The sequence below is a fragment of the Sarcophilus harrisii genome, chromosome 1 (genome assembly GCF_902635505.1).
Source record: "Sarcophilus harrisii chromosome 1, mSarHar1.11, whole genome shotgun sequence".
NCBI classification, from domain to species: Eukaryota; Metazoa; Chordata; class Mammalia; order Dasyuromorphia; family Dasyuridae; genus Sarcophilus; species Sarcophilus harrisii.
Window position 1 is genome coordinate 648,444,810 of NC_045426.1, and position 25,432 is coordinate 648,470,241.

Here is a 25,432-nt window from a genome sequence, read left to right on the forward strand (position 1 = left end):
AACCCGACAATTGTCCCCTTTGCTCTTTTCACCCTAAGACGAGGTCATCGAGGGCAGCCCTGCAAGATTCGGCTAGAAAGTACTCTTGGGAATTCTGGAACCCTCTCTCTTCATATATGGGGTGGAAGAATGAACGCTGACTGGGTCTGGGGACGGTATGAAACAAGGACCATTCCTTCGCAAGGGCACAATGATCGCGAGGAGCAGTGACCAAGTCCTGAGAAAGGGGAAATCCTCTTCTGTGACACGTTTAGGAAAGACTAACCAGTCTCCTATCTTTGGCTCTGTACTCCTTTGCTTTTCTGCGTCTCTGCTCCACTCTTCAATTCTATAAATATTTATTAGCATCATATATAAGTAATTTTTTTTGGGGGGGGGGGGATAAAAAATCCTGAAGGAGCTTACATTCTAATTCCTCTGTCTCCACTTCTGTGTCCAGGCTCTTTTAGAAGTATTGGTAGACCGTGATGGAGGAGTCTGAGAAAGTCAAATTATTCTTGGTACAAAACAGTGCGTAGAGAAAACCCTATCATTCTGGGGACAAAGGGATAGGTAGAGACCCACCTGTATCTTTACGTTACTTTCTTCCAAATTCCGCATTCTATATTGTTAAAGAGAAATCAGGAGGGGGGTGACAGTCTAAGCAAGAGGACGTAGGCATCTGGATCCCGTCGAAAGAGGGAAAACCAGACGTGTTCATCAGCTCTGGAGCCTACATCTTGACCCCCCGAAGTGCCCTGGCAAGGTGGGGTAGGTTGTGGTTTGTGCTGTAGCGCACCCCTTCAGGCCCTGAGGCTAGGAAGAAGTACTGAGCGATTCCGAAGGAAAAGTCCCCACTAGCTCAAACTTAGCGCAAAAGTTCGCTTGGAGATCCTCTAGACTGAAGAAAGGGCGGAGTGACAGAACCTTGCTTGGGCGGGGAAGGGAGTGGGGCACAGAACAACCTCTTCAGCTACTTACAGTGAGTCTCAGGGGCAACCCTAGGCCTCCGGGTGGGGGGGTGGGAAGAGAGGGGGAAAATCAAGGCTTAGCCAATCACAACTCGAGGCCCAGAAAGCCTAAGAACCACGTGGATTCCCCCCCTCCCCACAAACTTAGGGTGGGCGGATCCTACATAAAAATGAACAGAGATTCCCGGTTTCTAATTGGCAGGGTAAAGTACCGTCATACTCTCAGGCCCAGGGGAACCCAAGGCCACTCCTAACGGAGCCCGAGCTGAGCTTTTCGTGCATGTATACGTCCTCAAATATCTAGACAGAGAACTGTATGAGTTCACGTGTGTCCAGACGTACGTCCACACGCTCACGGAAAGACGCACACATGCTTAGACACATACACATGACCACACATACATGCTTGCGCCGCATATCACATACATAAACACGTGTTCTTATCCGTGTACCAACATGTGCAGAATGCACACGTTCAGACAAACTTCCGGCTGAGATTAGTGACGGGCTAAGACGCCACCCTCCCCCTTCCCATATAGCCTCAGGCCTTTGGGACCCAAACAATAGGAACCCGTCCCGCTCAGAGGAAAGGAAACGTAGCAGCTGCCTCCATCCCTCTCCGTCTCTCCGTCCCGCCCCCGGAGCCTTTGTTTCGAGTCCCCAGTCTCTGAATTTTTGTCCGTATCTCTCTAACCCACTCCAATTTGAATGAGATGGAAGGTTCCTCTCTCGGAGGTGACCACCCCATTTTGCCAGGTTCAGCACCATAGACAGCGCGGCACGACGGCTCCATCTGGATTCCAGCAGCAAAGAAAGTCCTTCTCCCGTTCCGCTCTCCCCTCCCCGCCCCCTCGCCTGTACCGTAACCTCTGAGTCGGAGATCGAAACAAAAGGAGACTAAAAAGCAGAGGGACAAGGTCTATCTTGTCCTATTCTTGCCCTTTGGTTTCAATGTCACCGATCAGCTTCACTCAGAGCTCCACACTATGGTTGTCAGATCCACCGAAAGAATCGAGTCACCCCATTGGGGAAAGTCACGAAACAAATTGTAGGCAGATGTTCACGTCTAAGGACCTAGAGCTAGCCAATCATGAACTGGGCAACAGGGGGCGCAGTCGGGAGGATTTATACAAAGGCCAATCGCCTCGACTTGTAAGAGAAGCAATTAGAAGGCTACGTAGCAATACCTCGACGGACAGACTTCGTGAGCTCTGAACTGTGCGGTGAAAGAATACCCGTCTCGAACAAGTGCTCAGATTGGCGGGCCAATGGGGGAGGGAGGACTAGCTGAAAATGACACCTGCCCTCCGCTCCTGGAACTACTGAATGCATTGTTCTCCCCGAGCTGCCAGGGACGGGGGGAGGGGGCGCTATGGGCTTTGCTTCCCCCCCCCCCCCCCCCCAGCGCTGATTCTCTCTCTGGTTTGTTCAGATCCACCCACCCACAGCCAGTAAAATCTCCACGCCAGCCTCGCTGAGGAAAAAGGAAACCAATGGAATGTTTTCTAACAGCGTCGGCAGAGCCCGGGAGCTAAACGCAGGCTCGCCTATTGGTCAGAATAGAATATAGAAAGCACGTTTCCCCTCACACCAGCGGGTCTATCCTCCGTGGGCGGGGAATAACTGACAGTCCACCAGGGTCCAGGGAGAGAAGGTGATGCGCGCGGTGGAATGGGAGGATACGGCGCTCCCCACCAGCAGCTTCTAGAAAGCATGCAGCCCAAACGGGGTTCCCATGGTAACTGCGGCTTGCCAGCTGCGGCCGCCCGGGTGGGGAGGGGGCGCTGTCTGAGGCTGCCGCTCGGATTCTAAACTGCGAGAATATTCTCCACCCTCACCTAAAACCACGGGCTCCAAGCCGCCCCTCCCCAAACCTGGAAAGTAAGCTCGAGGCGAAGGGCCAGAATGGGAAGGAAAGGCAGAGCTCCGCCTCCCGTTCGGCGCGGGAGCATCTGGCTGGCCAAGAACCAGGTTCGATTGTAGCCAATCATAGTCACGGGAGCCCCAGGGCGGGAGGCGAGGGCGTGAGGGGCGAGGCACATGCCTGGGCTCCCGGCAGCGCAGCTGCTCACGTGTTCCGCTCCCGAAGAACTCAGTCGCCACCTCCTGGCGAAAGGAAACCGTGGAAACTTGGCCAGAGTCAGCGTCAGAGGCTAAATTGTCAAAACGGAATTGAAATGTGGGGTTTCCGGTTTGTCTAGCACTCGATGTAACCCCCAACGAAGACTGAGTTTCCTTTCCCCGGGAAGTCTCACTGCAGGCAGAATGGGACGTGGGGGGCAAAGCCCTGAATCTGGGACCATAACTGGCTTCGCCCCCAGCCCCTTTGGGGCCCAGGACACAACCGAAAGTACTTAATCTATTCATCGGCAAAGGGCACATGGTACCACTTGCCCCCCCTACTGGGGAGCCGCTAAGTACTGGGCCAACAGCCCACTCGTGTTAAACCCTGGCCAACCAAGCCCAGTTCTTAGAAGGGTAGTCCTCTAGCCCCACCTAGGGAAAGGCTTGATGATGACTGACACCGAGTTCTAGCTGCAGGATCTTGGGGAAAGCGAGAGGCTTCCCCTCTTTCATTAAGGCTGCCTGACTATTCATCAAGTTCATGAAGAACTGAGCCATCAACCACCAGGAACAATGAGATGAGTTGGAGGGTGGCAAAATCCTGGGCTCCCAAGTCTAAGAGGCCATAACCTGACCCAAAGCTAAAGGAGCCCTTCAACATGTGCCAAACAGCTCTCTAGTTTCACCAGATTGAAGGAGGGTGCTTTCCTGCCCCCACAACATGAGAGGAGAATAGGTATCAGGCCCTAAAGCACACCCTGGCATCCTCCCAACCTTCCCTTAGGAAAGCAAGCACTCCTCTTCCCTTCCTCCCGCCAAGTGACCAGGATTTCCTCCTATCTACAGACAAGGCCAACCCTCAGCTATGAAGGCAAACAGGAGAGCAGAGGTCTGAGGCAGGAGCCTCGGAGGAAAGCAGAAGACTATGGACAAATGGGGAAAGCACTCGGGGCATTCCTTTTTCTTTTCAGGGCCCAAAGGATGGTAGTGTAAAACTGGGCCTAATCTTCCCAAGTGTTCTGGAGCATACAGAGGTGGGGTGGGGAGAGGGATTTTTTTGGTGTCTTTTTTTTTTTAATCACTTTTGCTCACTTAACACTGTTCCAGGTGTCCAGCCCTCTTGCCCAGTGACTTAGCTGAAAGATCTCAGCTTTAAGGGGGTGGATCCATGCCCCATGACATCCAAGTAGATCCTTACAACACCTGCTATATCAACCAGCAGAACCCTGATCCAAGAGCAAAGAGCTACTCTTGGAGGCCATCTCCTTGCTTCACGGCTTGCCCTGGTGCCCTCAGTGTCCACCTATACTGCCTGCAGCCCCATTCTGGGGCTAGCTCTCTTTAGCCCCCCAGAAGAGCCTTTGTGAAGTGGGGTCGGGTTTAGGGAGAAGGGCCCAGGTCAGTGGGGACAAATAAATAGGAATGTCCTTTGGCCAGGCAGCCAGGATCACGTGGGTCTGTGGTCAGGGTGGCTCTTGAGCTTGTGAAACTTGACGCTGTCCATCTTCTCAAAGCGCTTGCCACAGCGCTCACAGGTGAAGTTGTACTGCACCTCGGCCGTGTGCTTCTTCATGTGCCAATTCAAGGATGCTCTCTGGCGACACTGGTAACCACAGATCTCACACCTGGGGACAAGCAGGGACAGAGTTGGGGCAGCTTTGGGGCTATAACTGCCCTGGCAAGGGTCTCAGCCACAGCCTGAGGAAGAGCCTCACTCCTTCAATCTCCCTGAGCCTGAGCAGGGAGAAGGCCCAACCTTCCCTGGGGTCAAGAACCCTAGAGGGATTGGGGTGAGGAGAGAAAGCCATCACTCACTGCAAAGGGGTTTCTCCTGTATGTGTCCGTCGATGAACCTCGAGGTGATTTTTTCGCTTGAAGGACTTCCCACAGGTTTCACATGTAAATTCTCGGACACCTGGGAATACAACCACAAAGCCCCAAGGATTGAAGGTTAAAAATTCATTCTTAAGGTATATTTCCCCATTCATGACAACTCAAAAGGGTCCCTGAGGAAAAAGCTTTATTCCCCGCACCAGCCTGGAAATCTGATGGAATGGTTAAGAAAATCCTTGTTTGTTGTGCAGGACTGGACGCTATTGTAGACAGAATACCCTAGATGAGGGAAAGCACTCTGAGATAAGAGGGACTCAAAGTGGATTGAGCCCAGGTGTTCCCATTGTACCTCCGGCTCCCTTATCCCAACCAAATCTAATTCCACAATTCCATGGGCCCAACCTGAATGGATGATCATGTGCCTTCGAAGGTGATTGGATAAATAGAACTTCTTGCCACAACCTGGGTGAGGACACACTTTCGTTTTCCCCTTCCGGTGGACAAGGTTCACATGATTCTGCAGTAGAAAAATCCACAAATGAGGAGTGGGGTGGGGATAGAAACAGATAGTGTGCAAACCTGTGGCCAAATGATTCCAAAGGAAGTCTGTCCTTGTCCTTAAGATATTTCCAAGAGAATGGGTGGCCCAGAGGGGAGACAGACTTCAAACAGGGGGGCAGATACAAAGTCCTTAGCCCATGGATTTCTTAGAGCAGCCCCAGTGAGGGCCTGAGGACATATCTGCAGTTAAAGGATAATGTTCTCCCCAAGATTTCCTCTTCCCTTTCTAGATCATCTGATGAGTGTCAAAACTATCTCAGGTCTTTCACTCTTATACTTCAATAGCCTGAAAGGATAGGTCTGATCACATCACTCCTCTGCTAAACAATCTTCAGAGACTCGTCACTTTTAAGATAAAATGCAAACATCTCCCCTTAATAATAACAGCTCCCGTGTATAGAGCAGCACTCCATCTAGCCTCAAATCCCTTGTCTAATGCCCTTCCCAACATCACCCCTGGAGGAGGGGCTGTCATCAGCTTCATCAGACACACAGGAGTCCCTGACCAGAATCTCTCAGCTGATCAGCACCTTCTTGTCCCAAACTCCACCCACAGGGTGACACCTCCCAGCTTGTAGGATCAGCTTCATTGCCCAGGCTTCTCAAGGTGACTTTCCTTTCCCCTGAGTTCTAGTTACCCATTTCCTGAATCCCTGTCTTTATGCCAGATGCTGCACCTGCAGAGAAGACTTCCTCCATTTCCCTAGTTGATGGAGCTCTCTCTTAAGGTAGGCTGTCCTGACCCAGAGGCACCAGCCCAAAAGAAAAGAGGTCTCCCCAAGCCTCTGTCTCCTCAGGCTTGGCACACACAAGTGGCTTGATGCCTTAACTAAAACAAAGGGCAAAGGAAGTGGAGAGGCCTGGCTTACCTGGAAGCTGCTCAGGGCTACGTAGACCTGACTACAGCCTTCATAGGGGCAATGAAACATCTCCAGCAGACCATCAGCATCTGTGGCACGGCCCCGCCTGCTGCGCCGCCTCCTGAGGGCAGGGATGGGGGGAGAGGGGAAGGGAAGAAGCAGAGAACACGTCAGGCCAAGCTCAGGCCTCCAGCCAGAGGATACCACTGCTCTCCTCTTTGCCTCTTTTCTGATTTTTGCTCAGGCCTGGGGCTGAGGAGCCCTGGATGGGGTACTTGGCACAAGCAGGCCCCAGGAGACCCCATGCTACCCATTCCTCCCCAGGCATTCCCAGAGATCCAGCCCAACTCTGTCCCTCCTGGCAATCAGCTCCCCAACAGAGGCATGTGTATGTGTGTGCACACGGGCCTAGGTTCAGAGTATGTGTGCGTGAGTGTGAGTGCACATGAGCATGGGTTGGGGCCCTGTTCTCCCCTAGGTTCTGCTGGCTAGAGAAGAGTTCAAGTCTCCCCACAGTCTCAGCCCTCGTCTCGAGAGCCAGTGTCCCTCACTGTGTCGTATCCAAGTATCACTTCTAACAGCAGAGCCAACAGGCCATCGCCACACTGTGCCCATCTCACCCAGGGTGGCCCAGGAGGAGCCCGGGCTGCCCCCCCCCCCCTTTTTTTTGCATGACCACACACTTATGGGTGATGCACACACTCACTTCTCAGGCTCCTTGGGAATCTCATAAATGATGGCTGACATGTCATTGCTGTCTAACTCCTCAGGCTCGGGCTCCATGTTCTCAGCCACTGTCTCTAACTCCTCCAGTTCTGGGGAAGACAGCTCTTCTTTCTCTTCCTTCTTGAGGACATAGAGTTCTTCCTTCTCTGGGAACAGGGAAAATTACACATTAGTACTAGTTCCAGGCTGAGAGGGTCTCTCCTCTTGGGAGAGCCCCCAAATGTGGCTATGGATAGGCCCTACCAGGGTTAAGAACTCAAGGTTTGGGCCAAGCCAGGTTGCAGTGGGACCCCGCCTCGGGGCCCACAGAGAAGGTTCACTAGTGACCTGGGCAGTGGGGCTGCCCAGGACCCGCAGAGAAGGCTCACTAGTGACCGGGACAGCGGGGCTGCCCAGGACCCGCAGAGAAGGCTCACTAGTGACCGGGACAGCGGGGCTGCCCAGGACCCGCAGAGAAGGATCACTAGTGACCTGGACAGCGGGGCTGCCCAAGACCCGCAGAGAAGGCTCACTAGTGACCGGGACAGCGGGGCTGCCCAGGACCCGCAGAGAAGGCTCACTAGTGACCGGGACAGCGGGGCTGCCCAGGACCCGCAGAGAAGGCTCACTAGTGACCTGGACAGTGGGGCTGCCCGGGGCCCCGCAGAGAAAGCTCACTAGTGACCTGGGCAGCGGGGCTGCCCGGGGCCCACAGAGAAGGCTCACCCAGGATCTGCACAGAAGGCTCACTGGCCACCCAGCTTACCTGCAACCAAATGCCAACCTCCTCCTCCTCCTCCCTCCCACCCTTCTCCACCTAGGACAACTTCCATCTCAACAGGGTCAAGGAGCAGCATCTCTTTGCCTCTGTTCCCATCCCAGTGGCCCAAGGCCCCTCTTTCCCCACCTATCTGTCTTACACTCCCATGATTCAGAGCTAGCAGGGAATTGGAAGATCATTGAGTCCAACACTTTGGTTTTGACAGATGAGCCCCAGAAGCGACTTGACTTGCCTAAGGTCCGTCTCACAGGCAGTGTGACTGGCAGAGGAGGGACTCAAACCCAGGGCCTCTGACACTCCAAATCCGGGGCTGTTTCCACTACACCAGGCTGCCTTGTCTTCACTGGCATGTGTAGACATGGGTGCTGTGCAGCAGTCAAGGGCAGGCTGCCCACCTTCTGCTCCTCGGGGGTGCGGCCCTCCCTGGCCCCTGATCCCTCCCCCAGGGGCCCAGGACAGGGTTCTGCCTGGGGTCAACTGGCTGACCTGAGGGAGGCCCAGGAAGGGTGGGGAGAGGAACTGAGAGGAGGGAAAAGAGAGACCTTTTTTGGTTTCTATAAACGCCATGCTCTCCGTGGGGCCGCAGGGGTCAGGCAGACGGCCTTCGGGCTCAGTCTGGGTGTAGGCGGCCACGCCCTCAATCACAGCACAGGGCACCTCTTCTCCACTGCCGCCACCACTGGCCACATTCAAGTGAATGCCCTCTGCTGCCAGAGCATCATAGCCAGGGCCCGCGATAATGATCACCTGAGAGCCTGGCACCATCCCTGGCACAGGACAGCTGGCCACCATCTCGCCCAAAGCTTCCTGGGGCACACTGTCAAACAAGGCACTGTGGCCTGTGCCCACCTGGACCGGCACAGGCACACACACCACAGTCTCCATGCTCTCGGGACCGCTGGTGGTTGGGCTGTGGCACAGGGGTGTGCCCTGCTCCGCTGTCAAGTTGTCCATGTGGTGTTCAAAGGGAATGTGGATGCCGTCCTGTGTGATGAGCCCACTGCTGCTGCCCTCGGGGGCTGGGGGAGGTGGCGCAGCTGGCACCGGGGAGGCTCGCACAGTCTGAGCCCTTCCATCAGAATCTGAGTCAGACTCAGAGCCTGAGGAGTCTGAGCTTCCAGCCCCCAAGCCATTGCCCACTGTGGAAATAAAAAAAAAAGCAAGGATATCACGACCCTTATGAAGCAGACCTGAGCCAGCAAACACACTTCCTGGTCGTTCTCCCTGCAAGGATCTCAAGCATACATAAGAACCTGAGTCATGCAGTAACTCTAACAGCTAGTGTTCATAGAGGATCTACTACGTGCCAGACACTCTGCTAACTGCTTTAGTGTTAGCATTTAATTCTCACCACAATACTTTGAGGTAGGTGTTTGTTATTATCCCCATTTTATGGATGGTTTGAACTCATGCCTTCCTGACTCCAGGCCCAGAGCTCTCTCCATTGTGCCAACCAGCTGGGTCAAATTTGTCTCCTAAGCATCCCCTTACAAATGCTATACTCATTCCTGTTTGAGTGATCACTCCTTACCACAAAAACTAATCTGTCCCTTATCACACACCACTCAAAAACTGCTTTCTGACCCATATATGTGAATTTTTTCTCAAAAGACTTAAGAGGGACTGAATTCTCTCCTCTCCCCTCTCCTCGGCCCTTAGAGAACCTAACACAGGGCTAGCAGGCACCAAATCCATGCTATCTGGGGAGAGGAGATGCCAGTTAAGAAGGAGTAGACAACTTCATTCAGAGAGAAGGAGGTGGAAAGAGAAATAAGCTGTGAGCTCACTGTGACAGCGTGCCTTCTGAGGGGGAGACTAATGCCGCCTCAGGATAAGGCGTGAAAAGAGGTGTGTCCCATGGCCCTCTGTTCAAGGCATCCCTACCTCTGTCACTCTCGTTCTCCGAATCACTGAGCGGCTTCAGAGGTGAGTGGAGGTCCTGGAAGTACCGGTGTCCTGCCTCACACTGCCACACTGCTGTGGTATAAAGCCCAAAGGTGGGGTCCAGCTCTGCCAGGTGAGGCTCATAGGGACAGCGGTTCTTGTGATCCTCATACCAGATCACCATGTTCTTTAGGCAGTTCACATTACGCCTCCTTCCTAGGAAAGGAGAAAGGCAAATGGAACAATGCTTGCAAGAGGCAAGTCTACAAGCCCTTTCTCTACTGTGAGGATTTGGGGAACAGAAATATTCAAGCACACAGATCATCGCCCACCTCCTCCCAAGAGAAAATGGATCTTGCCCGGGGAAATGGTCCCAATTGGCCACCACTATTCATGTCAGCACCACCCCGCTTCTAGTCACTGGGAGAGGCCTTATCTCTAAGAACACAAAGTTGGAAGGTAGGTAGGACAGGCTGGCTGTGGTCCCCCACGGATCTGGGTCCTCTTATGTTGGCAGGGTACAGGACAGTAAACTTTCTCTTGCCAACACCTGGCAGGCATGTTGCTCAGTCAAACAACTTGAGGACAGTAGGATTCCACTAGCATAGGAATAAGGAAAAGGGAGGACTTTCCCAAAAGGGTATACCTGCAACACTGTGGTCAGCTTGAACCCCCAGAGCTAGTCTATTCTCACAGAAGGCTCTGGGATATCAGAGCTTATTAATAAAAGCAGTGAATTGGGTCAGTGAATTGATCCTTAAAGCACCGAACCTCCCCATAGTGCAATTATCATACAGCTGCTAGAAAGCATGTCAAGGCCTGAGAGCTAGTGTCCTGCAACAGGTACACCATTATAAAGGGGTAGAGAAGGGAGAGAGGAAAGGGTGGCTACCAAAATTTCAATTCCTCCAGGAGTCAAAGACTGTCCTCCAAACAAATAACACTCCTTCCAGTTAAATGAGTCATACCTTTCAATGATCATAGCAGAAATTCCCAAAATCTTTCAGTCACCTGGACCCACAATCGCCCTGCCCTTCTTAGCCAATTAGGGCACAACTACTTCTAGCCCATGGAATAAGAACAGAGCCACTGAGGAGGGCCAGAGGAGAGAACAGGGCAAATCTAGCTCTGAGTGGAGCCACCAGCAGAGTTCCTTGCTCCCTCCATTCTCCTTAGCCTACCTGGAAGACTATACACTGCTGAAAAATAGAGGAAATAAGGGCTCACTCCTCTGACTCATTAGTATTACTGCTCCTCCATTCCCTGGACAAATCACAAGTCTTAGGCCCCATTACCCACTTACTCTTCTTCCGCTTTGGCTTTTTGGGGACTTGCTCCCAAGGCTTCCTGTAACAGAGAGAAGCAGCAGCGAGTGAGAGGGCCGAGCTAGGATTTTTGAAGGTCTTCTCATTGGACAGCAGAAGGGCTATCTGGTGGTGGAAGGGCCCACGGCATATGGATAAGGGGATAACATGAAGAGGCCCTCAAAATCAGAGAAAAGATAACCTCGAAATCAGGGAGGCCAGACCAAGAGGAAGGCTCTAGGGGAAGAACAGGGAAGAGTGTGCAGGGTGGGAGCAAGGCCTAAGGAAGTTTGAACCCGCTCCTCCTCCGTGGTAACCATCCTGTCTCTCCTTCCTTCTGCTGCAAAACACTTAAACCATAATAAGAATTCTTTTGTGGGGAATACAAAGTGCTTTGCCCACAACAATCTGTGTGAGAGAGCACAGTCTCTTCACTTCTCATTTTCTTTGTGGAAACTGGGGATCAAGGTTACAGAACTTTCCTAGAATCACAACTAGTGCAGGATTTAAACAGGGGTCTCCTGGCCTCAAGTTCATCCCTCTCTCTCCATTTCAACACGTCACCATCTCACTTGTGATGTACACCCAATATCTTCTCAGGGGCTGCCTCCTCTACCCCCTAACACTTCACTATTCTCTCCAACTAGCTTTTCTCTTCCTCAGTTTTTAATTCATAAAATGGGGACAATAAAATTTACACTACTTCACAGGGTATGCGGTGAGGAGTCTTTGTCATAAAAAAGTCCAGTCAAGCAAAACACATCCACCTATTGGCCAATATCTGAAAATATTTTATACATCCCTAAATGCATGCCTCATTCTGTACTTACTACCCATGACCACATTTCAAGAAAGCTTTTCTACCAAGTTCTTTGAAGTGGTAATGGTCACTACATTGGTCAGAATGGCTGATAAATAACTGTAGAAAATTCCAATGGCATTTAAACAACCCTCTTCCTTCTATATTTCCCAGTATCATTAAATCAATCAACAAGCACTTATTAAGCACCTATTAAGTCAGGAGTACAGGATACAGAAATAAAAGTTAGACAATCCCTGCCTTTAAATAATTTGCATTCCCTGGGCCATCCCTTCTTTCTTGTAGAGTTACCCTTCTTTAGTGCCTCCGACACTGCTCTCTCCCAGTTCTCTTCCCACTCCTCTGACTGTTTCCCGGCAGGATTTACTAGCGTTCCACCCCCAGATACTGGGGTTCCATGATGACAATAATAGCTGACATTTGTACATAATTCAGTGTTTGAAAAGCGCTTTACACACATTCCCTCCCGCTGCCAAATCTCAGAGGCCCTCAAAAGTCACCTACTCGATTCAGTAAGCCTTCATTAAACACCTACTATGTGCCAGGTGCCGTTCTGAGTGCTGCACTAACTTAGCCCCTACCTAAATAGGTGATTCCCTGAAAGGCGTTCATCCAGCCTTTGTCTGAAGGGTTCCAGTGACGGGGAACTCTAGCGCCTCTGAGATCACTCTCCTCTCAGATGGCTCTTAGTGGTGGCGAGATTCTCCTTATGCCGGCCGGCCTCTCTAACTTACAGGCACTCGCTCTAGCTCCGCTCCCCGGAGTCACCCGGGACAAGTCTAGTTCTCTTCCGACGCTCATCCCATCTCCCGTTCCACCCTTTCCCTGAGCGTCCCGGAAAGGTCTCACCCTCCCCCGGACACACCCACGGCTGTCGCAGGGGCGCGCCCCGTGAGAAGGGCCCGGCTAGGAGACGCCTTCGCTGCCCGCCCCTCGGGCGGGGCTCCTCGGCGGCGCGGGCCGTGCTCCGCCCGGTGCCTGGCACGTAGTAGGCGCTTCGCGAGTCCTAGCTGCCCCGCCTCCCCCCGCCCCCATCCCCTCCGAGGCTGGGGCCGCCCCCGGCCTCCCGGAACCCCGCGGGCTCTGGGCGCCCTCCTTCCCCGTCTCCCTCCCGCGTGCGCCCCGGCGGTCCGCGGGGGGAGGGGGCCGGGCCTCACCCGTGGCGTCCGCTGCGCTGCCCCCGCTCCAGGGAGATGAGGTAGGCGGCGAGCTTGGCGTCGCTCCAACCGCTGCGGCGCCTCAGGTCCACCCAGGGCCCGTGCGCCTCGCCCAGGTACACGCGCCGCACGTCGTACTTCTTCCGGGACTCCAGCCGCCGCCGCACCCGGTCGGACTCGGTGAGGCGCGGCCTGCCCCGGGCCTTGCGGCCCGCCGCGCCCTCCTCGGCCGCCGCCTCCCCGCTGCCCTCGCCCTCGGCCCCGGTCTCCGTCTCGGCCTCGGGCTCCGGCGTCCGTTCCGCCATCCCCCCCCCCCCCCGGTTACAGCCTCTCCCGTTGTTAGGAACCCGACCGGAAGTGGCGACGATCATCCGCGCCCGCCGGGAAAAATTTAACTCGGCGCTCGCGAAAAAGAGCCCCGATGCGTTGAGTGCGCCTGCGCGAGTCCTGCCCACTTAGCCGGCCCGAGCGTGGATACAATCGTCCGGAAGAAGGGAAGGTTAGAAAGGGGGAGATTGGCGTGAGACCCGTTGAGGCAGAGTGAACTAAATGCCCAAGGTCTCCCGGAGCCACTGGGCTGGCGCTGCCAGCCTGGCGCACCATAGGGCAGCCCTTGGCAGGGAGGTGACAAGGTTCGGGGCAGAAACAGCCCTGGCGGATTATTTAGTCCCTCCGCTGCCTCCCGGCCCTTAGGTAGCGAGCGCTTCGGGACCGACCGGTCCAAGGGGCTTTGGCCAGTCTGGCCCCCCCCGGGGGGGGGGGGGGGGGCACATTTCCAGCGGCCCGCCATCTTTTGGGGAGGGTACCTCCCCTCCACACCGCTCAGGGATCCATGGCTGGCTTCGGTCAGAACTCACCTGGGTGCTGGGGGAGGGGGGGTTACCTCTTAAGGGCCGTGAAAAACGGGACCGGAGACAACCACAGAAATCAGAGCCCGCAGAGTCCCCAAGGACGACACTTTATTTGCTGGCTACTCAAAGGCAAACTGGCAAGCAGAGGTCATTTCCCCCAGAGCTCTATTCTCCCCCACGGTCCGAAGCTCCCAGCCCAGTCCCAGCTTGCCCAGTAAGCCAGGACTACACTGCGGTGAACAAGGAGCTGGTAACCAGTCTCAGACCTTCAGGCAAAGGCTCCGCTCTGACCTCGCTGCCCCGCGGGGGCTGGGGAGGGCTCCTCCTCCTCCTTGGGAGACTGCTGCTCCCCTTGCTCCTGGCTGTGCTGGTCTTGGCGCTCCTGATGCCCGGCAAGCTGGAGTTCTCCTCCCACCGCTCCCAGACGGAAGACCACTGGGATTCGTGCCAGGCCTGGGTTGGTGATCTGCAAGCCCTGGATCCACTTGGCAAGTGTGGCCTGATCGTGGGCTCCAGCCATACACATGGCAAATACCGGGCCTTCCTCCACTATGGGAACAGATGGGTGCCCTGGCTGGAGGATCCAGAGGGCTGCCCCTAACAGAGCTCCTGACCCGTGCCACCGGGCCCGAAGCTCCTCACTCCTAGATGTCTCCCTTCCCTTCTGCTGGCTGACAAGTAGCGTTAGACCTCACTCTGGCAAGCCCTGGCAGAAGCTCAGAAACCTGGGTCTTTACCACCGCTGCCTCACCTCCCCCCAATAAGGCTAGTTCTCCAGGTTTGAGGCCAGTGCTGTTCTCTGGGCCTAAAGTAGTACCAGGAAGGGAAAGACGATGCCAAGGGGCTTCTGCCTGAAACACAAAGGACAGTGGAGGGGGAAGCTAGAAAACCACCCTAGGGCTACGCAGAGGAACCCCAGTACCTTCATCCACATCAAACTCATAGTCGTCCCAGGGTCCTCGATCCAAATCCAAGTCCAGCTGCGTGGGATAATAGAAGTTACTCTCTGGCTCGATCTCCTTGTTTTCCTGCTGGAGGTAGCATCCATGAGGCTCAGATTAAAGCCAAACACTCAGTGGTATCACCCTCCCCAACCAGGGTTTTCAGCACAACTGTCAGAACCACCCGGTGTTACTGGTACTAGGCTCAGTGCCTGGTGCCCTTGCCAGACCCCTTTTCTGCTAACACTTGACACTGGGGCACCCCCTGGTCCCTCCTCCTGGCCCCTCGAAGGTTCCTCCTCTCACTCTCTCCTCAGGAGGCAGCAGGTCAGCCCGAAGCACATGGTAGTAAAGACACTGGTCTTGAAGCCACAATGGGAAGGGTCCTTCAACAAAAATAGGCCTAGTAGGGTTGTGCTGAGCCAAGGCAGCCTGCTGGTCAGGACTCTGGATCCCTGATTTGGGGAGAGAAATGCATATATCAATTCTAGTGCTATTTCTAGTAGGTGACTTCCATCCACCCCACCCATAGCGTCTTTCAGGGGTCCAGATTTATTTTTATTTATACTTTATCTTCAATATCCTTTCCTGTTCTACCTCTATAAAATGAAGCACCGAGTTTTGTCTGTCATCTTATGCAAAGACTGAGACCTTGAAGCTAACTCATTCCAACTTCACTTGCTTACCTCTCTCTGGTTTTTCTCCAGAATTCATCTTAGTTTGCATCTTCAAGTACAAAAAAGATGAGGAATTGGGTACTGTCTTATTGGGGCTCTGAGGGCTCCCTGGGCCCTTTGAAAACCCTTCCTTCAGTGTCTCCTCATATACACTTTTCCTGTCTAACCTCACTTTATCCGCGGCCATAGCATATTGGCAATACGCTATACATCCAATGGGTACAAGACATACCCACAATGTGAGGCTGTGATGGATCAGCTCCAAGATCTTCTGGCCCAGGCATCTACAGTCAGAAAATGAAAAGAGTACAAGGTACCCAGCTCCTTCCCACCCCACCCATGTTCATCCCCTAACCCACCCAAGAGACAAAGAGTCCAGAGGAAACATACAAGGACAATGGGATCATCAAAGGAAAAAATCTTGGCACTTTGTCTCAGAGACAGAGACCATAAGGGCAGAAAAAGAAAAACAGAACCCACAGTGATAGCTGGGAAAATGGAGGGGTCCTGGGTGCTACCTGGTATACAGTGACTTTGGCACTCAAGTCTGCTGCAATACGCTCCAAACTATGCCGGGCCAGGTCAACAGGGTCTTTGGGAAGTGGTTTTGGTACCGGGAAGGGATTGATGTTCTTGAATCGGAGGAACCAGTATGTCAGGCGAAGATATTTGAGCATAGGGTGACTTTTTCGTCCAAAAATTTGTAGCAGCAGAAACTCGGTTTCTTTGTTTGGCATGACCCCTGTACTGGGCCAGAAGATAAAGAAGCAGAAAAACAGAGAAAGGCAAAGGCAGACAGAGAAGCACATATGGATCAGAGGTGAACTACCATATATAGGGTAGTATCCTCCAAGTTAAGCAGGGATCCTCCCCATGCATTTCTTTGGAAGAAGAGAATGATGGAATTTCAGATACAGAAAGGGCCTCAAGGTGATCTAGTCCAATCTGTGCTTGAACAAGAATCGCTCTATAAATGAGTTTCTTAAATTTTGGAGGGGGATCACTCCTTTTGGAAATCTGGTGAAACTAAGGCCTCCTCAAAATAATGCTTTTAAATGCATAAAACTACATTCATACAATTACAAAAAAAACCAGTTATACTGAAAACAGTTATCAAAATATTTAAAAAGCAAGTTCAAAGAACCTAGGTTAAGAATCTGAGCTCTATTCTATCCTTTCCTTTATAATTATCTAACTTCTTCCTAAAGATCTATGATAGGGAATTGTATCTCATGGTAGTTCTTTCCATTTCTGGACAGCTCTGATTGCTAATGACATTTTCCTGACCTAAAGTTTAAATCTCTTCTGCCAAAGCTGGTCCTTGCCCTGGTAGAACATCAGGCTGCCCAGCCCCTTCCCAATTTGCTCCTCCATCCTCTGGGGCCAAACAGCATGAGGGTAAGCTCTTTGCCACATGACTGCCCTTTAAATCCTTGCAGATAGAACATTCATCTCCCAACCCCTCAAAAAACCTTTTCTTCAGTCTTCTCAGTTTGGATTAATCACCCCCAGTTCACTGAACTCCATCTAATCCCATTCCACACTGACTAATAGCAATGCTATTAGAGTCTGGATCCTCAGACTCCTCCCTCTTACCATAGTTTTCCATCTGATCTAACACTTTTACTCCACACTCCTGCTGGCGGGGGTAATGGTTGAAGATTTGCTGCAGTACATTTTGAGGCACAAAGACCTCCTTGGGGAAGATGTCCAGCAGGATGTTATAGATAGCCAGGTCACGCTCCACCCCGTACTCTGGCATCTTTCGCAGAGCCAAGTAGATGAAGTCAACATGACCCCGCTTTCGTACATCCCGTTGGGCAAAGGCCTTGACTGCTCTTGAAAACCCCGTTTTATCTCGCTGTCCGCCAGTAGCTTGCTCAAAGAAGTCCTCATATGGCTCCAAGGCCTTTGTAGACACTGCAGGGGGCCTCACCATAGGGACTGGGTCAGAATCTGAGGTTAGTCTCCTTGCACTGTTGTGGAAGCCCCTTTGGGGCTGGGAGAGGCCCTGTGGGTCAACAAGAAGAATCAGAGCTGGGATTTGAGACCTTTGACCACCAGAAAGTCTATTTATCCTACCTCCATAGGGTGGGATCCCTTAGAAGGAACCTTGTTCCTTTTCTAAAGGGGAGGTAGTACAGTGAAAAGATAAATTGGATTAGATTAAGGAATTAGGTTTCAATTGCAACAATCATAATTGAAGCCTAATTCCTTGAATATTTAACTCTCAACCTCTCTAGGCCTTAGTTCTTTGATTTGAACCCTTGGCCTGGGGCCTGTTATCTACAAAGGGGTCTGGCTGGCTCTGGAAAAAACTTGGGTCTTTTCCTTCTTCCCCCCTTTGAAATGCCAAGACTCCAAAATCTTTTAATAGTATTGTAAAGTCCCATTAACCTAGACTCCCAACTTTTAAGTGTCAACTTATTCTATTCTCTCACCCAACATATCCAAACTATTGTCAAATTTAGCCAGGGATTCCCAGTATATTTATTGGCTCTTCCTTCTTCCCCACAATAGCCAATATTTGTATTAAGGAAAGAATTTTCTGTCTTTAACAGAAAGTCATCCCCCCTTTCTCCCCAGGGCAATTTTGTTCCTCTCCACTTATTTCAGATTCCTATTCCAAATTTGTCCCAGGCTTTCTGAATACACATGGCCTGAGAAGCTGTTAAATATTCAACAGGATTTGCTGAAGGAAATGCTAGCCAGGAATGGCACAAAAATTGAATAGCCCTTGTGAAGATTACTAAGATTCCATTTTAGAGGAAACTGAAGAAGACAAGTAAATGGGGCACAGCCAAAGGAAACTGGATGCCTCCTCCTGTTCCCCCATTCCACTTTGGCCAATAGGACTTAAAACTGGAAGTGAAGATGGCTTTATCAACTGTAAAAGGATGGGACAGAACTTGATAATCTCCAAGAGGAGGCCAAGAAAGGTTAAATAGTTTGCCCAAAATTAGACATGTAGGTGATGCTTCTCCCTACCCCATCCCTGCTACCTGTAAAAGGCAGTTTCCTTCAGGCTGCCAAGGGCTGTGCCTTGAAGCAACTCTGGAAAGGAAGTGGTGTCCCATAGAGTGATCCCAGGCTAGTATGGTCCTCCGTATGCAGTTCATCTTGCTGCTGGCCCTGGTCAGGAACTAATGGCAAACAGATGCCTGCCTAACCAACGAAAGGATATATAGTTAGCTGGCCCAGAGGATGGCCTTGGAAACCTCTCTGAACCCTCATACCCATCTCAGAAGTATGAGAATGTCAAAGGTTCATCCATCTTCTCACTAACCTAGACTCCAAACTTAGGTGTACTCCTTGATTCCACTCTCACCCAACATCTCCAGTAAATTGCTAAATCACTTTTATAGTTCACAGCATCTCTCCCATATGTTATATCCTTTGTCTCCAACTGCCCAGGATTATATTATTTCAAGGTTCTTATAGTTTTAAGCCTGGCCTATTACAATAACTTTCTAACTGGGGTCATAATTCAAGTTTTTCATAAACCCAATCCATCTTCTATTAACTGTCAAAGTGATCTTCATAAAGAGCAGATCTGACCAGATCACATCCCCACCCAACTCTCGATTTTCCTGGCTTCTTATCTCCAGTATCAGATATTCAAAACTTTTCATAGCCTGGCGCCTTCCCAGTTCTTTTGTTGTTGTTGTTTGTTACACTTTACTACCTCTCTGACCCAGCTACATTGGACTCATCGCCATTCCTCTAACAGGGCATTCAGGCTACTTTCCAAGCCTACAATGCTTTCTCCCCGTCACTTCATTTTCTTGGCTTCCTTCGGATTCAGCTCTAAGTCCTTTTCTGCAGTGGTCTTCCCCCTTCCTGCAGCAGCTAGTCTTCTTTCCCTCTGAGACACCTTCCAGTAACTCTGTATGGATCTGGCGGGTACCTCATTAACTCCGTGTTGACGTCCCCATTTGAATGTATGACCCACGCCGGCAAGGCCGGATTTTGCTTTCCTTTGCCTCCCCGTGGGACTGCACTTAATAAGCACTTGCAGAGTGACTACCGCACCTCCGAGAGCTTCCGCACGCCACTCCCAGGAGGCAGCCGGGAACAGCCTCGCGTGTGGGCCAGCCACAGGCACGCGGGGGTTCCCCGGGTCAGGCTGGGTCTCCTCCTCAGAGCCCTGGGGGTCTCTCTCTTCCTCGCCTGCGCACTGGGCGTGGGGCGGAGTCGGGGGGGGGGGTGAGTGACGGGAGGAGAGGGTGAGGGCCACACGTACACACTGAAAGCACACTATACAAGACGGGCATCTACATTCACACACAACATACACAAACACGCAGTAGGCGGGGCTCCAGTCGCCCCGCCCCTCCCCTTCCCAAACACAATCCAAGGGGAAAAGGTCACGATGTCCGCAGACCTGTGGCAGAACGCGCTTGGAGGCCGGACACGGACGCGGAGGCCAGAGCCCGGGCTAGTCCTCGAGCGGCGCGACGGTAAGTCCTCCCTACCGCAATTCTCAGCTCTCTCCGGGTCTACTTGTCAGAATTGCTGGGTGCAGCCATGTTGGCCATTATAGCTTCCGGGTCATAGGTTGTCGGGCTTTCTCAGAGGAAATTTTCAGGATGGGGAGCCAATGGAAAGGCGTCATTTAAAGTTCCCACCCACCATAGTTAAGGACGTGTCCCCTCCCCGCTTCACTTAGAAAGGGGTTCCTGAAGCGGACCGCCGGTGGGAGCAGTTTTTGCGAGCTGTTGTTCTCTTCCTATCCCTGCTGTGTGCGCATGCTCATTAGCCTTTAGTTTGTCATCTGCGAAATGGGTACAAATTTATTCGCCAAACCCAGAGAAAGGAAGGTAGGGCTCGAGGAGGCTGCATAGTGATAAGCGAGCTTCTTTCCCGGCTCATTGCTGCCAATGGACTGGGACCTACGCAACCCCAGCCCGGCTCTGATGGATCCGGTGAGAAACAGGAGAGATAGGGTTTCAGAATTTCGACCTTATCTTCTTCCATTTTACAAATGAGGAAACTGAGTCCACGAGTTGTCAAAATGAGTTGATGTTTCATAGGATTTAGAACCCTAAAGTCACCTTAGATTCTTCACCCTCTTCTTTTTTATGGAAGCTTTTTATTTTCAAAACATAGGCAAGGATAATTTTTCACCATCGTCCCTTGCAAAACCTTGTGTTCCAATTCCCTCCCTTCCCCCCATCCCCTCCCTTAGATGGCAAGTAATTCAATATATGTTAAACATGGTAAAAATATATGCAAATCCAATATAGGCATATATATTTATACAATTATCTTGCTGCACAAGAAAAAAAATCAGATCAAAAAGGAAAAAATGAGAAAGAAAATAAAATTCAAGCAAATAACAAAAGAAGTGAAAATGCTAGGTTGTAATCCACACTGTGTACCACAGACTTCTCTCTGGGTGTAGATGGCTCTCATCTTCATGAAATCATTGGAACTGGCCTGAATCCCTCATTGTTGAGAAGAGTCACGTCCATCAAAATTGATCATCATATAATCTTGTGCCACATACAATGATCTGGTTCTGCTAATTTCACTCAGCATCAGTTCATGTAGGTCTCTCTGGGTCTCTCTGAAATCATCCTGCAGGTTGTTTCTTACAGAATAACATTCCACAACATCCATATACTATAACTTATTCAGTCATTCTCCAATTGATGGGCATCCACTCAGTTTCCAGTTTTTTGCCACTACAAAAAGGGCTGCAATAAACATTTTTTCACATCCCACCCTCATTTTTTAGAGCTGGGAAATACTAACAGCAGAAGTTGATATATGATTGCAAAAGTTTCTATACAAATCATTTTTTCAGACAACAGCTGTAAGAGTAAGTTTTACGGGCATTATTTCCATTTTTCAGTTGTCATTTCCATTTCCACAATTTCTTTTATATATGTTCTCTCCTACCACCTTAGTTGAAGTGGTCATTCAGCCTCTACATAAAGACTGCCAGGGCTTATATCCCAAAGAGATTATAAAGAAGGGAAAGGGACCTGTATGTGCACGAATGTGCAAAAAGGCAGCCCTTTTTGTAGTGGCTAGAAACTGGAAACTGAATGGATGTCCATCAGTTGGAGAATGGCTGAATAAATTGTGGTATATGAATACTATGGAATATTACTGTTCTGTAAGAAATGACCAACAGGATGATTTCAGAAAGGCCTGGAGAGACTTACACCAACTGATGCTGGGTGAAATGAGCAGAACCAGGAGATCATTATATACTTCAACAACAATATTATATGATGACCAGTTCTGATGAACCTGGCCATCCTCAGCAACGAGATCAACCAAATCATTTCCAATGGAGCAGTAATGAACTGAACTAGCTATACCCAGAAAAAGAACTCTGGGAGATGACTAAAAACCATTACATTGAATTCCCAATCCCTATATCTATGCCCACCTGCATTTTTGATTTCCTTCACAAGCTAATTGTACAATATTTCAGAGTTTGATTTTTTTTGTACAGCAAAATAACGTTTTGGTCATGTATACTTATTGTGTATCTAATTTATATTTTAATGTATTTAACATCTACTGGTCATCCTGCCATCTAGGGGAGGGGGTGGGGGGGGTAAGAGGTGAAAAATTGGAACAAGAGGTTTGGCAATTGTTAATGCTGTAAAGTTACCCATGCATATAACCTGTAAATAAAAGGCTATTAAAAAAAAAAAAAAAAAAAGACTGCCAGGGAAAAGAAAAACACCACCTCTGTGGTGCCCATCACTCTTTTATATAATTTAAAGCATTAGAAATTTTTTCCTGACACAATCCAAATTATCTTCTTTGTAAGTTACTTCTGGTTCTGTCATCTGGAGACAAGCTAAACTAGCCCAATCGATTCTCCACATCAATATTTTAACTACTACTTAAAACACAGAGGCAGTGAAGAGTCATGGGGGTGGGGGGAATGGTACTGTCTTCAACAATCATAAGGAAGTTGAGTAGGAGAGGTCCTTAGAATAAAGATGATTTGTTTTGACATTTTGACCCCCAAACAATGAATTATTCACTAAATGGAGTGCCCTAGATGCAAAGGAATTTTCCTAAATTTTATGAAAATGTGTATGGACAAGCCCTTTATCATTTTGAAAGGATCATGGGACTTTGACCATTTGATGAAAGGCAAATGAGGCCACATGGGAAATAGATTATGCTTGCATGAAATCATCAAACATGCCTCTGGACCTGTGTATAAAACAGTAAGTCACTTCTGAGTTTCACAGACTGATTGCAGGTCAATGAGGGGGGTAGAAAAACCCTTGAGAAATAGAACAAAGTAGAAAAGAATAAAATAAAATGGAAAAGATTCATTCTCTTTTTCCCACCTCCAGGACACCAGGATTAGGGAGATCCTGAAGTCCCATCAAAAATTTCACCAGTTTATTAGAGCTGGTAACAGAGTTCAATAGAGCTAGATACATAGTAACTATGGGAGTCACAAAATGACATGATATTAGTATGGGAATCAAGATGATGTGGTATTAGGCTTGAGGTGGAGATATCCGGGTAAAGATGTTGTAAACATTAAGTGTTCTTGAATATCTACAAACTAAAAGCTTGTGTTTTCCCCTCCCTTGGCACCTGAGCAGAACTGAAGGAGACAGTACCAGCAATAATGAAGAGATCAGACCCAGCAGAGGAGTTCCTGGCACAGTGAGATTGGTGAGAATACTAAAAAAAGGGATTAAAGAGTTCCTAGGAAATCCTGGAAATTTAGGATTAGGAGAAACTGGGATCTGGGCCATGGGGGCTCAAAATGGAGGTCTTGAAGAACAGAGGATTCAGCCTGGCTCAGTAGCAACTGGCAGATTCTTACCCAACAGCAAATTGACCCAACCTGATAGCATATTAACCTTTCTAAAAGAGCTTGCCCTGCAAAGAGCCAACCACACTGGTAAACTTAACTATCCTACTATAAACCATCCTACTATGAATTTCATGAGGGATCTCTGAAGAAAGAAAAGAACTTCCATTCATGACTGTGTGCCTCACCACAATGTACTCTTTAAATCTGAGCTCACTCTCTCAAAGGCCTTGTATAATGCAAAGAAAGGGTGTTCCATTTGAGGAGAAAGATTTTTACCAACTGGTTTTATTATGCTTTTTTTAAATTTTTAAGTAAACACCCTTGCTAAAATGTAATTGAGAGAATACTGGCTAATCATAAATGTGAAGTATATTGGGGAGAGCTCAGAATCCACTGTGTTAGAACCCCTAGGATTTCTAATTTGCCCAGAATCTTGTGAAGAATAGTCTGAGGAACCAGGCTTTTCAGTTCAAGTGGGAGTCAGAGAAGTAGTCCCACAGGGAGGGTTACATTCTAGAAATTACTAATAGAGACTTAGCCATCACATCTGACAGTTCTTTCAGAACCTAAGCATGTAGTTTATCAGGCCATCAGATTGAACTAGGAACTCGCATTATCTCCTTGCTTATCAGCTCCTTTCTAGCTACTGTATCTACTACAAAAGTTATTCTTCTGGCAGAGAAAATAGGAACACAATAATTAACTTGACAGATTCCTCTCAACCTTACTTCTCTCTACTTACTCCTTGAGATCATATAGGCCTCCCATATGTCCCTCTCTCTCTCATATCCATGTCTTTGTACTGGCTGTTAACTCATGCCCAGAATGGTCTCCCTCTTCACCACTGTCTTGGAATCCCTAGTTAAAATTCAGTCATTATCTACATAAAGCCTTTCCTGATCTTCCCAATTCTTAGTGCTTCCCTTCCCCCAAAATACCTTGTTCCTGTCCCTTCTCCCTCATCCTACAACCTCTGATTAGGTATTGAGGATGGGACTCCTAACCTCTGAGAGTCCCAAATCCTTTCAGCCTCTCGGATGCAAAGCTCAGTTTCTCTAAACCGTCAGATGTCCCAGGCTAAGAAGGGACGGAGAGGGCCAGGGAGCTGGCAATGTCTGCCCTAGCCACCTCTTGGACCCCTGAGTTTATTCCAGTCAGTCTAACTCCTCAAGAAGGGTAGCCATGGGTATCAGGCAGGAAGCCAGGATTCCTCAGAGAGAGACGCCAAGGTCAGTGCTGGGAGCTCCCTGGGGAGCCAAGGGTATCCTTGCTCCAGATGGGGAGAGGTGTGTCCTCCGACTTGGATTGGCTGGTACAGCTTCAGAGGCGGGGCTCCTGTACAGTGACATTGGGACCAGCATGGTGCTCCTGCAGTCGGAGCTTTTGAGTCCTGATGTGCTGAGCGACCCTTCCAGTCCCGCAGCAGGGAACTGTCTGTCCCCAGAATCTATCCGCTCACCCCACTCCCACCCCCACTGCTTACTTCATCTGTCTTCCCAATCTGAAGCCTGTCAACTCTGGTAATCCTGGCTCCTGCAATTGACAAACCTGGTCCTGTTCCACAGGTACCTACAGGGAGCTTCAAGCACAGTCTTCCTACCACCAGTCTCCATTTCGACGAATCAGGGACTCGGAACCTCAATATTTTCCAAGAGACCTTTATCCTGAGCTCCCAGGGCTCCCAATCTAGATTCTTCTAATCCTAACTCTCCAGGATTTCCCAGGAACTCTAAATCCCCTGTTTTAGGAGTTCCCATTAATTTCAGTGCCCCCAAAACTCTCTAGCCCACCTCCAATCTCAGACTCTCCTGTCCTGACATCTCAGCCTCCCCCCACTCCACCAAGAACTCAGATTCAAAATGATGACAGCCAATTCTAATAGACTTGTGATGGAAAGTGCCATCCGTGTCCAGAGAGAAAACTTTGAAGACTGAATGTGGATCAAAGCATAGTATTTTCACCTTTTTTGCTGTTTTTTTTTTTCCTTTTGATCTGATTTTGTGTATGTGTGTGTGTGCAGCACAATGAATGTAGATATATGTTTAGAAAAATTGTACATGTTTAACTTATATCTGATTGCTTACCAATTTGGGGAGGGGGAAAGGGAGAGTAGAGGGAGAAAAATTTGGAACACAATGCTTTGAAAATGGGAATATTGAGAGCTATCTTTGTATGTATTTAGAAAAATAAAATACCATTTAAAAAGCAAAGCAAAAGTAAAATGAAGGCTTCTT

At 50.0% G+C, this 25,432-nt stretch overlaps 2 protein-coding genes and 1 long non-coding RNA gene across 6 annotated transcripts; 1 reads left to right on the top strand and 2 right to left on the bottom strand.

The window, feature by feature from the left end:
• Positions 1 to 1,799: 1,799 nt before the first annotated feature.
• ZNF653 (zinc finger protein 653) lies at positions 1,800 to 13,390 on the bottom strand. The gene is made up of 9 exons (XM_031947580.1): positions 12,920 to 13,390; positions 10,942 to 10,985; positions 9,639 to 9,854; positions 8,297 to 8,893; positions 6,975 to 7,140; positions 6,278 to 6,389; positions 5,250 to 5,364; positions 4,830 to 4,929; positions 1,800 to 4,639 (listed from the first exon to the last, which is right to left on the bottom strand). Exons 1-9 carry the CDS (start codon positions 13,288 to 13,290, stop codon positions 4,462 to 4,464), a joined length of 1,899 nt encoding a protein of 632 aa, XP_031803440.1. The 5' UTR covers positions 13,291 to 13,390; the 3' UTR covers positions 1,800 to 4,461.
• A 456-nt stretch (positions 13,391 to 13,846) lies between these two features.
• ECSIT (ECSIT signaling integrator) lies at positions 13,847 to 19,946 on the bottom strand. 4 transcript variants are annotated; one of them, XM_012541888.3, is made up of 8 exons: positions 19,773 to 19,946; positions 18,391 to 18,553; positions 16,985 to 17,399; positions 15,907 to 16,130; positions 15,621 to 15,672; positions 15,018 to 15,166; positions 14,693 to 14,798; positions 13,847 to 14,319 (listed from the first exon to the last, which is right to left on the bottom strand). In XM_012541888.3, the coding sequence occupies exons 2-8, from the start codon at positions 18,505 to 18,507 to the stop codon at positions 14,039 to 14,041; spliced, it is 1,344 nt and encodes a 447-aa protein (XP_012397342.1). In that variant the 5' UTR covers positions 18,508 to 18,553; positions 19,773 to 19,946; the 3' UTR covers positions 13,847 to 14,038. The 4 variants fall into 4 exon arrangements, with proteins under 4 accessions (XP_012397342.1, XP_012397341.1, XP_031803444.1 ...); XM_012541887.3 differs by having other exon boundaries at positions 14,693 to 14,801; XM_031947584.1 differs by lacking the exon at positions 19,773 to 19,946 and adding an exon at positions 19,421 to 19,478 and having other exon boundaries at positions 14,693 to 14,801.
• Positions 19,617 to 25,141, top strand: LOC111719153. Its single transcript, XR_002769418.2, has 3 exons — positions 19,617 to 19,848; positions 22,981 to 23,053; positions 24,764 to 25,141. It is a non-coding gene; the product is annotated as an uncharacterized LOC111719153 (long non-coding RNA).
• The last annotated feature ends 291 nt before the right edge of the window (positions 25,142 to 25,432 follow it).